General features: G+C 47.2%; 2 protein-coding genes across 2 annotated transcripts in view; one reads left to right on the top strand and one right to left on the bottom strand.

The window, feature by feature from the left end:
• Window positions 1-259: 259 nt before the first annotated feature.
• Window positions 260-11,317, top strand: part of T265_11884 (hypothetical protein) — a gene marked incomplete at both ends in the record, with an annotated part of 59,849 nt that continues 48,791 nt past the window's right edge. Inside the window, 2 exons of the mRNA XM_009178696.1 lie at window positions 260-641; window positions 9,650-9,949. Of these exons, the coding sequence (XP_009176960.1) occupies window positions 444-641; window positions 9,650-9,949 (498 nt within the window). The remainder of the gene's footprint in view (window positions 642-9,649; window positions 9,950-11,317) is intronic.
• The window catches only part of T265_11883 (hypothetical protein), a gene marked incomplete at both ends in the record, with an annotated part of 33,601 nt that continues 25,745 nt past the window's right edge, over window positions 3,462-11,317 (bottom strand). Inside the window, 2 exons of the mRNA XM_009178697.1 lie at window positions 3,462-3,842; window positions 8,352-8,502. Of these exons, the coding sequence (XP_009176961.1) occupies window positions 3,462-3,842; window positions 8,352-8,502 (532 nt within the window). The remainder of the gene's footprint in view (window positions 3,843-8,351; window positions 8,503-11,317) is intronic.

Below are 11,317 nucleotides of genomic sequence, written 5' to 3' on the forward strand. Positions count from 1 at the left end.
TAAAGGTACAAAAACGCCACACGTCCGCAGGCGTTTTGCAGAAAAATACATTTTGCGTCTAGCCGCTGGCTCATCCGGCCTAAAAGTGTCGAAGATGTTTGCCTTTTGCAAGAGGCGATGACCATTTCCTTCTTTTACACTCTTCAGCCAGACGACTGGGGCTAAGCGTGCAGTTTTAGGGCTACATCCATCCGCGTTGTAGGCGATCGCAACCAGCCGAAACTCATGATGCAACCACATGCGTCCGTAACATGAGGACCGAAGTTCGTGATTGAAAATGATCAAAACTTCCCTCTAGGTTTGGTGAGCTGAATCTTTGTGCTCCCATGTGCAAGAAATTGAAGGCTCTCTTTGGCTCAGACACATCCCGTATGCCTGTCATCTCCCTGTAATCTGAATTTAGCGATCTCATCAAGGCGGGCGACTTAAACACACTTAAGGAGATGTCGAGTATACTTGGTGAAATCTGTCACTTGTTTTGCTGCCCTCCGCGTCCGTCCCACATAGTCGCGAAGCTTGCATTTCTTCCACCTCCTCCAACATATTCGATCATTTCGTGCGCCAACGATTCCACCTGCCACATTGAATTCAAACCGGAGGCTGGATGGCACTTACCAGAGGACGCTACTTCAAAACTAACGGTAAGGTAGTTTGCTGCTTATACACGTTCTTGGGCACGATATGTTGTGTCGGCCCTTGATATAAGCATTGGGAAGGGTTTGACGGCTGGTGTTTTGAAGTTTTATGGCCTGAGACAAGTGTAACACATTTTGTGTTAGATATTCAAGGATCGATACACAGGACGGAGACTTTTGCCATCATGATGCATGATCGAAATATGAGGGTTAATGCTATTACCACAATCTCGCACATAATCTCTCGTTGGTTCGTCTCATACAAATTGGGCCTGCACACAAAAGCTGACAATTTTATTCAGTGAGTCCCAAAAATGAACAATCGATGGGTCGTGGTGATAGTGATATTCGAATACGAGTATTTTCGGGCGAAGTTAAGGTTTTAAGGGGCGGACGGATGGCCCATGAACGCGGTACGCTTCAAAACGTGTCAACTCTCGGATATTCTGTAGTCGATGGATAAGAAAAAGCGAAGGTTACAAGTTCACGAAATAAAACGAGCAAATAAATATTGGATTGTGAGCGACTGATAAATCAGTTCGGCAACCGCATTGCATAGTATCTGGAAGGAAGATTGGAAACGAAGACAATTAATCGTGAATGGAGGTAAAGCGGAATCAAAGGGGCTAAAGCGAAGTAACTCCGTTAACTAGCCGGCGTGTGTTCCGAATAACCGGTTAATGAAAGCTGGAGGACACACCAAAGATAACATGCGGAGAACAACATTCAGTCTGTATGTCACTACAATACTTCCAGAGCTTTACTGAAAGTCCATTTGCAGAAGATGTCAACTTCCTAAATGCTGACTTTTTTGAAGTGGCGAGCCCCCTACTTGCTTGCTAAGCTTGGAGTCGTTGAAAAATAGTGCGGTTGGAGTAACCTCTACTATCCGGTAGCACGACCTAGTTCCTGAGTACCATTAACTTTCGTCGAACTTCCAAACTAAGACGGAAACCGATGAGGCTGTTAGTCAGGACGAGCACGAGTAACATACGGCGAGTTGTGATGTAACCAGATTTTCTGCAAGTAAACTGACATGAAGGCATAAACGAATGTACATTGTGTGTGAAAATACGACAAAAGAATGGGCTTAGGAGAGGACTTTTCGTTGGCTTATCGCAAGCATTCTGTGGTGTCTACACTTCGAAGCAGTCGGACAGATAATCTGGATAAACTGACTGCATAAGCACCACTGATATCTATCGGTCGCCATTTCTTGCATTGTTTCCAGTCAATCTCAGAAGGGGTCACGAGGACCCTATCCAGGAAGGCATTGTCCAACCTGGGGTTTCCGCCATTCTGAAGAACCCACGGAGAAGGACATTTGTCCCGGTAGACAGCGTTTTGGGTTGCGCAACAGGTGACTATGGCTGATCATGCTTGACATTTTCCGCGTTTGAAGTACCGGCCACTACCAACCACTCGTTTTCTACTTACTTCGTTACGAATCAGTTGGCGCCAGCAACGCTTCTGAGTCATCGGTGATCAAAAAGGGTGAAGATGCCTCACATTACATGTCTGCAGAGGCCATGTCTTCTAACCATACAAAACCACAGCCCCCACTGTAGCCTGGTACACACAACCCTTGATACCCAGTGATATACCGTTTTGACGCCACAGGTGACGCAAAATGTCGAACATAGTTCGGGCGTTTGTACTTCGCGCAGTGATTTCATTACACACACTTCAATCCGGACCAATACAATTACCGGAGTACATCAAATCCTCCTCAACATCCGGTGATTCTCCTTGGATTCAAAGGAGTATGTCCAGATACGGTGCGTTTCGAAGCATATCTTCGCACTTTGAAGTTTCTTAAACTGCTGGGCGCATACCGAAATATGATATGGTGGCTGTCAGTTTATTAAACAGGGCTTGTGGCGCGACTTAGTCTTCAAGGACGAGGGTAACGTCATCGACATACTCCAGATCGACGAGGTCCTCACCAGCAACAATCTGAACACTAGAGTCCAAAGAACTTGCATCGTTCGCCCCGGTATTTCATCGACAACGAAGGCAGCTAAGTAGATCGGCTTTCGGGGTTTGAAAACAGGCTTCGGGATGCTTAAGGTTGTTGTTGTTGTTCTTGAAGCCGAACACGCAAAAGCTGCATCTGAGGGTAATGAATAGCGAACAAAGCGGTCAATGTTAGTGGCGGGATCTGTGGAGATAGTGTTCAAGTTGTGATGGGGTAGTGTAGAAGAGCGAATACGTGAATGTGTACCAAGTGAGGCGTCAGTATTAGCATGCTGTCGTTCTGCTGTATGCAGCAAGTAAGGCGACTCGGCTTGTGCTACCACCCGATGGCTGATGTGGCATGTGAGCATTGTTGGTTGTAAGTGTCATGGTTGTTCGTGGGCTGAGATGCTGCCAGGGTGTCCACACCTGAACAAGGGGACGATTAGGGTCGTTAACCAACACCCCACTGCAAGGTACCGGTGGTTGAAAGAAGATGCAAATGCATTACTATCTTTATAGAAGTCGTCACACATACTCCAACCTCGGAGGGTCAGGAGACTGTGTTCCTCAGACCTTTTCCCACTCCTATCTAATTTCATTTTGGCGATATAATGGTCTTCAGAACTATGGTGTTCTAAAAGCTATTTACGAAAACATCGATGTCGAACATGCAGACAACATCCTTCTCGTCTTTAAAGAGGTAAAGAGAACGGTGGTGTTTCCGAATGAAATGCCCAGAGTAATTTCGTCTTTTGGCATGTGTTTTGCACCCACAAAATAAGGTCGTGCTCTTGGACATGCGGTCACTCGACACGCAAGGAGAGAAATTCTAGGATGTAGAGCGTTCTACGTGTCTTGGAAGTTGTGTTAGCTCTGGATGTAGTGTGTCGGCTGCACGAATCTCCAACTCGGGTTGCATGTGACAATCTGAGACATGTATGGTAGCAAAGCGGCACATCCTTGGTGTTTGTCTGTGAGACAGTCCCTGTAAGCAGCTGACAGCTGCAGGTTTTCGATAGCTGTTGTCTCAGAGCCATAGCTTATGTAGGCTGGCGCTTGCGAATCTGCAAGAGCCAATTGGAAAACGGGTGTCCGGTTGTATAAGAGAAATTGTAATTGAAGAATGCGTCCAGCACCTAAAGCTGCGGCGGTTAGGCCATCTACTACGTATGCCGAATCGTTGTTCGTCGAATTGGGTGCTTTAGCTCGTGGCCAAATCAGAGTGGTACAAGCTGACATGGCAAAAGGCTATGAAAGTGATAACGAAAAGTCGGCACTGTCAGTGCGACTCCCCTTCTAGAATGGAGTCCGAGTGACCCTCCATGTGTCTGGTTGGAGGCGCTGTAAGATATGGCTGCTAGTCGGTCTATGGCTCGTCGGTTTCTGAACAGAGTATATGAATAAACTACTAAAAGTGTAGCTTCTCGGAATGATTGTGGTGGGCTAGATTAGCACTAGATCTCCTCCCCAGCAGCTTTTATTCCACTTAACCGTAAGACCAAAAAAATTATGATCGTATGGCAGCGAAGCATCAGTGTTGAACACTGATGGGTTGTCGATGATGACATTTATGACCGGGACTGTTGAAGTCGTTTCTTTCTCAAATGTTTCTCGGACAGGTGTCTCACAAAGCGGGAATGCTGGCTTACCTTCTGGAAAAAGTAATTGTCAAAACTGTTACTTCTTTTGAAATATTTGCCTTAGACCATACGGCACAACCTGAAGGTAATTTATCCTCTAATAAGTTTAACTAAGCTGTTGATCTGATGTTCATTGTCAAAAAGGGTGCTAGCAGGGGATATGACAATCACGGAAGGATTAACTTGACCCCCGCTGTAGCCAGACTCTTTCAGCCGCTTATTTCAAGTCATCTTATGTCGTGCTTTCTTCGAGTGACAGGGCAGCTAGGCATCAATAGAAGGCCACAGCTGAACGTTTATTATTATGGAGGGGCGTGAAGATGAGACCCGAGGACACCATGCGGGATCCCGGCCTGTAAGGAGCTCTATGGACCAGGTCTTCACACTCCATCTAATGTTAGAACTACGGTATACGTAAGGCATTCTTTCGAATCTGTCGACTGGTCGGTTTTTTTTCGACACGCCTGCGCATCAGGGTGTACCCCAGAAGTTCCTGAATATCATGCACTGTTTTTATCCACATATTTGTGGGCGCGTGTGAGTGAATGGGGAGCCCTCCAACAGCTTTCCTACAAGCAGTGGTGTTCGGAAAGGATGTCCGGTCTCTTTGTTTTTGTTTAATCTCGTGATTGTTGATGTGTGATGCAAACACTGGAAGGGTTTCAAGATCCTGACGTTCGCATCTCTTTAAGCTAGAGGGAGACCTTGTCGACTTGAACAAGAGTAAAGAGCGGGAACCACCCGCAATAATTGATAAACTGACCGAGGTCATCAAATCCTCGTAGCCTCAAAGCGCAAGTTCTTGCTGTAGGACGTAGTCTTTGAACATGCCTCTGAGGATTCAGGAGGGTTAAGAGACACTATACTTATCTTGGAAGCTGCATTAGCTCCGACATTAATGTGACAGACGAAGTAAACGCATGAATCTCGAAGGCCGGAATTGCATTTGCCAATTGGTCCCACCTGTGGCGTCAAGAAGATGCCTTCCTGGGTCTCAGAAGGCTCGTATATCAGGCTACGGTGCGAGCTGTATTGTTGGACAGTTGCGAGATTGGGCTACTTCGAGTGGAGGGTCTTAGACATCTTCAAGTGTCTGAGCATCAATACCTCAGAACTATGGCTGGATTGGGACCAATGAACTTGCAAGGAGGTGACCAGATGACGGACCTTTGGTGAAACAAACGGTACTTCCCTCAAAGAAGGCATCCAGCACTGCAAGCTAAGGGGCTAGGCCGTGTTGCGCGTGCCAAATCACCGCCTACCGAGACAAGCCCTGTTTTCCGTGCCTAATTCGGACTTGGGAACCTATAGGTGGACAGAACTTGATGTGATAGGGGGGAATGTAGGTTATTACGAAATTTTGGCCGCTGTTAGTGCTGTTCGCCTTTCGGGATGGGGGTCCATATGACGCCCCTGTGCTTGATTCAAGACAGCGATGTCCAGTGATGACCGGTATCGGTGGCGTCAATTCTGTCAGTTTCTATCCAGATTGTCTGACTCAGTGTTGGAGGTGTAGGTGGTGGTAGGTGGGGTAGACCAGTCCCAGGCCCACCTCCCTACTCCATCTTTTCTTTCCATTGCAAGGTGTTACTGAAATAACCTAATATGGATGTACGGCAGCGAAGCACCAGCGTTCTCATCTAGTGTTGCTATCACTGATGATGATGATGCTGTTGGTGTGGAAACTGAGACGTACGGATCACGGTGTGCAACTGTCTCTAGGACTAATGGTGTGGCTTAGTATTGATTGGTCAAACCGTTATCCCTCTCTCAGTGACTCTGGCCCAAAATTACTGACCAGTAGGTCCATGGTTCGAACCTAACCCCGGCATCCAGACTACTCTTGTCTGGTTTGGGCATCCTGGCAATATCTCAGCACTCGTGACTCCCCCGGGTGGCATGGTAGCTGAGCGCGGAAAACGTGTTACGGTTGAACAGTGATGGCATTGTGCGGGCACGTGTACCGGTTCGTTTTCTTTCAGGAGTACACGGACGACGAGAGAACTATTTTCACAACTTTTGGTACTCCAGGCTTGTCTGCTCTGTATATGATCACGGTCATCAGCTGTGGCTGGTGGCAGCAGAACTATAACAGCAACACACGACTATAATGATGCACATAGAGCCCTCAGACGCCGTACGGTGTAGAACCCAAGGACTATCGCCATCTCCGTAATTCACGCTGCCGCTTAGCTGTCATACAGAGAGCCCTGGTACATAGCGAAGGCCTCAGGCGTTGGGGAAAGAACCGCACCCTATTGTCACTAATACGATCAAGTGGCCCGGGGAAAGTAGCTAGTAGTTAAGCGATCTCCGAAGAGAAGGGAGCCTCATTTCATACACTTAAATGTATCTAGCGGCGGAGAGAGAACCGCTATTGTCACTAATACGATCAAGTGGCCCGGGGAAAGTAGCTAGTAGTTAAGCGATCTCCGAAGAGAAGGGAGCCTCATTCATTACACTTAAATGTATCTAGCGGCGGAGAAAGCGTTCAGCTGTAGCACCCTTCCGGTGCCAAACTGCCATGCCACCCGAAGGAAGCACGAGGGCTGGGATACTGCCAGGTTGCCCAAGCCTAGACAGGGGAAGTCGAGTGGCAGAGGTCGGATTCGAACCACGAACCTTCTGGTCAGTAAATTCGCGCTCTAACCACTTGGGCCATGTCGCCCCGCCATCTAGCGGTGGGCTGAACGCGGGAACATTTGGGATTGTCCCATCATCTTGGTCTCTAGAACAGCCCCATAAATCCGAATGGAACGTTGACACTAGTCCTCTATTGCAACAGATGTCCAGCTCAACTTTTCACTGCTATGGTAGTCCATACGTTTGTAGTATGCACTCCTCAAAAAGACGGTAAGTCCTTAGTAGCCCTCCTGATAATTTTACCGTTAACTCTAAGAATTGAAGACGAAGCACCGACATAATTGAGTGCCTCGGCGGTGATTTCGATTTCCGGAAAGGGTGCTAGGACATCGTGCGAGATCACAGGGCGATTCGTCTAACAGCCGTAGATCTAAATATACTCTCAGCATTATCCCACGCAAGCAAGTCCTTCATCGGGAGACAGATTCGTGAAATTCAAGCTGGGCATCAGCCTGGTGAGGGTTTCGTGGATCATATCTTCTTTTTACGACAGATGATCGAACTAAGCCATTGCTTCCTATGAGCAACAATGTTTTTCTCTGTGTAAAAACTGCTGTTGAGCACATTGTAAGAACCTCTGGAAGTGCCTAGCTCTGAAATTCGCCCCTTTTAGTCTGATTGCTCTCTATGCCTCCTTTTGTGGATGCGCACGGGTCCGCAACAAACTTTCATATGGGTTCACCGCATCCAATAATGTCAGAAAGGGCTGCGCTCTTTTGTCCTGACCGATGGATATCACCTCGATATTGTGGTTGGGTTTGGGTTGTGTAATGACTCGGATGAATTGGCTGGGACGTCGTTCCACAAGATGCAACCAAGATGAATAGACCACCAGTAATCGTATTACGAGGTGGTATGGTGGTAAAGTTGTACCGTTCTCTGCGATGGGAGTGGAAAGGTAGTGTGTGTGGGTGTTAAGTAAGGTGTTTCATCCAGTCGACCACCAGATCCACAATGGGTTAAGTACGGCAAACATAATCATCATCATCATTGTCAGCTGTAATAACCGCTTACTTGTCGTACAGTGGTTGTAGCTGCCACAGTTTCGTTCACCGGTGATTAGGGGAGGTGAGGTAGATAGTTGCGCATTGGAGGCGATAGCTGATAAATTGGTGCGTGAATACAGCACTGTCAGTGGACTGTTAAGTGGGGAAATTGGAGAGGGGGCTATGCATTGAAGACAATAGCTCGGATGCATGAGCGCTATTGAGGGCGCGACTGGGCCGTGTCTGATAATGTCTCTAACCATTGATGTGACCCATCTTGAGGTCCCCATCCAGGAACACTGCAATGACCAACGCAGCAGAGTTTGCGAACAGATCAACGACCATCTGATGAACCCCCAATGGAAGCTGTTCTTCCTGGGGGTACACATCCGGGTTCACCCATCAGTCCACTTTCTCTCAGGACTGTTCAGACAGATTCAGTTTATCGTCTCCTGTGATTTTCCGTACTCTAGTGATATCTAAGTTACGTGGCTAGAATTCTGTCGGAATCGCTCGTACATGTCGTTACTGAAGGTCATTCCGACAACGAGTGGAGAGTGCTGTACTTCAGGACTACCTTCCAAGTAATCAGACTCCACCAACCGAATCGTCAGGTGACCATGAGGTCTCACGCAACAGCTAGAAAAGAAAAACGATAATGTACTGGAGCCGTTCAGCTGCAGTATCTTTTAGCTGCCTAACTGCCATGTCACTCGAAGCAAATACGGAGGCTGGAATATTACCAGGTTACCCAAATTTAGACAAGGGAGTTCGTGATGCAGAGGAATCGATCGAACCACGGACCTTCCAGTCAGTAAATTCGCGCTGTAAAAAATCGTTCAGCCGTAGCACTCTTCCGGTGCCTAGCTGCCATGCCAACCGAAGGAAGCACGAGGGCTGGGATACTGCCAGGTTGCCCGAGCCTAGACAGGAGAAGTCGAGAGGCGGAGGTGGGATTCGAACAACGGACCTTCGGTCAGGAAATCGCGCTCTTACCACTTGGGCCATCTCGTACTACCCACCGAGTTTTCCTAACTAACTGGCCACCCTTTGAGCGTGTCACACAAATCCATGAGCGTTCGTTTACATCTAACATCACAACCAAAAGCTAGTCGTTTGGACCTGTAATTGTGTAATCTCTAACCTGCGTGCTACTCATCCTCTGCTTGTTATGAAATACACCTAAACGCCTGTCGGCCGTTAGAAAGAGTATAATTTTGTATGGGAAGGGAGGCGCTGACTAATTTCTCGGAAATGCCACAAATTTATGGAGTTGGGTTACCCATATGTGTTTTCGAAACTGTCGGAACTCGGTCTTCCATTCAACAACATACCAACCAGGACCTGTAGAACTACTTTCGCTCTTTAAACCCGCTTCTAGTCCCCTGTTTTAACGCCGTGACGCAGTGGTGTGCTTCCCAGTTGAGGATAGGCATATTATCCCTCTCAAAGGGAGTTCCTCTGAAGAGGGGCTCTTCCTGGAGAAAGACCACGACCGCGTCTCACTTTGAAATTAGTGTGCAATCTGCTGGATAGGTAAAACATCCCCTTCCTTGAGTTAATATGTTGAAACGAACTGCGCCATTCGGTCTTCTAGTTTATTGGCTCTCTTCAGAAGGGTACATTTGAAAAATCACGGTGGCAGAATTCTCATCTGGCTGACTTGTTAGGTGTTTCAGCTTACCAGACTAATTGATTCTGGCTTACTTTTGTTCTCACCCTTCTATTCAAACAATGACGGTTATATGTGCTTTTATTTCCTCATTTATTTATTCCGGTAACATAGGTTTTTTACACGATGACTCGTCGGCAGTCCAGAATAGCCTGTATGTATATTCCGGCGAATTCGTGCTGTTCCGCGGTGCCATCGGCCAACCTGTCATCCAACTTCTCATCTCGCCGTGGCGCTTCTCCCTCCCGAATCTATTCGAAATTCCCTCAAGCCATGAGCGCAAGTTGTCCCACTCTGACTGACGAAAGTGCACTGACCGGTGCGGCGGCATTGGCGTCTACCGGAGGTGATACAGTCAACAAAACCCCGTATACCGTGCTGTTCAGCCATGGGAATGCGGTCGATATTGGTCAGGTTCGTCGCATCCATTTTTCATGTGCAGGACAGCTAATTTTACTCTGACCTTCGCGAATTTCTGTAGCTCTGAGCGAGTGGTACTGTTCGGTAGCATAGTTCTATGGTTAAGTATCAGTACAATAGTAACCCCCAATTTTGCCGAAAGCTTGCTCATGGCAGAATCAGTCCGAATCTTTCCAATTCACATCACAACTAAGCGGATTGGAATACCATACAATACAACATCAGAGGGAACCAGTGTTTCTATGACTGCAAGCATTTCATAAGAATAATTGCACCCAGTCCTGGGGATGTCGTAAGCTTTATTGCACAACCTGATGATGAAGTTCTTAGTTCTTCTTTTTTAAAGGAATGCATTAAATGTTTACGACAAGTTTTGTGACGCAACCAACTGGCATTTGACTCTACTCGTTCTTATCCACGTCAGTAGCAATCTGATAAAGTGGTATAACTCTCGCTGTTTTATTGTCACGTCGATGGTTAGGGACTCATTATACCTGATTTAGTTGAAATGGCTGCTGCCTTTATGCATCTGCCGTCGCCTGGTGATCAGCGCTAGATGATGGGACAAATACCCGATGATTACTGGTCGTCTAGGATTTTGTAGTAAAGCCTGAAAGTTACAACATGTCTGATCCTTCTCGGGGTGACCCGCCTTTCAGGCTAGGTTGTAGGTACCTAAAAGCCTATATATTTGGGATTTTGTCAGATTGTTTTACGTAAGCTGGTCTCACTTAATCGGTGTTTCTTACGCCACGGCTTGGGATGCGTTGGCATTGTTATGTGACAGTGAAACACCCGTGTGTCCATAGTTTGTATCCAAGTTTTCTTCTTTCCAGTGACCCACTTCAGGGGTAAGTTACAATGTCCTATCTGTCACTCAGGTTACCATGACGTGGAAAAGACGATAGCGTTCAAAGTTTTTTTCTGGTTGCGAATTGTTCTTAACCGAATATGAGGTAGATATGTAGTGTGACAGATGAGGTGAATGCACGAATCTGCAAGGCTCGATCTGCTTTTGCTAATTAGAGACACCTATGGCGTCAGAATGGTTGATCTCTGAATCTGAAGGGACGTGTGTATCAAGCTACAGTACGGGCTGTTTTGTGGCAGTTAGGCGTTTTCGGTTGTGTAACGGGTAATTCCACTGAAGAATGTGTCCAGCACCAGAAGCTGCGTTAGTTGGGACATGTGTTACGTTACGCGAAACACCGTTTGCCGAAGAGAGTGCTGTTTTCCATGCCCAACTCAGAGTGGCGTAAACAGAGAGGTGGCCAACTCTTGACTTGAGTATGAAGGAGATCACGAAACGCTTGGGTACTGTCGGTGCTACCCGCTGTGTAATCCTCACTGTGCCTGGTTGGA

The sequence above is a fragment of the Opisthorchis viverrini genome, assembly GCF_000715545.1.
Source record: "Opisthorchis viverrini unplaced genomic scaffold opera_v5_624, whole genome shotgun sequence".
Classification (NCBI taxonomy): domain Eukaryota; kingdom Metazoa; phylum Platyhelminthes; class Trematoda; order Opisthorchiida; family Opisthorchiidae; genus Opisthorchis; species Opisthorchis viverrini.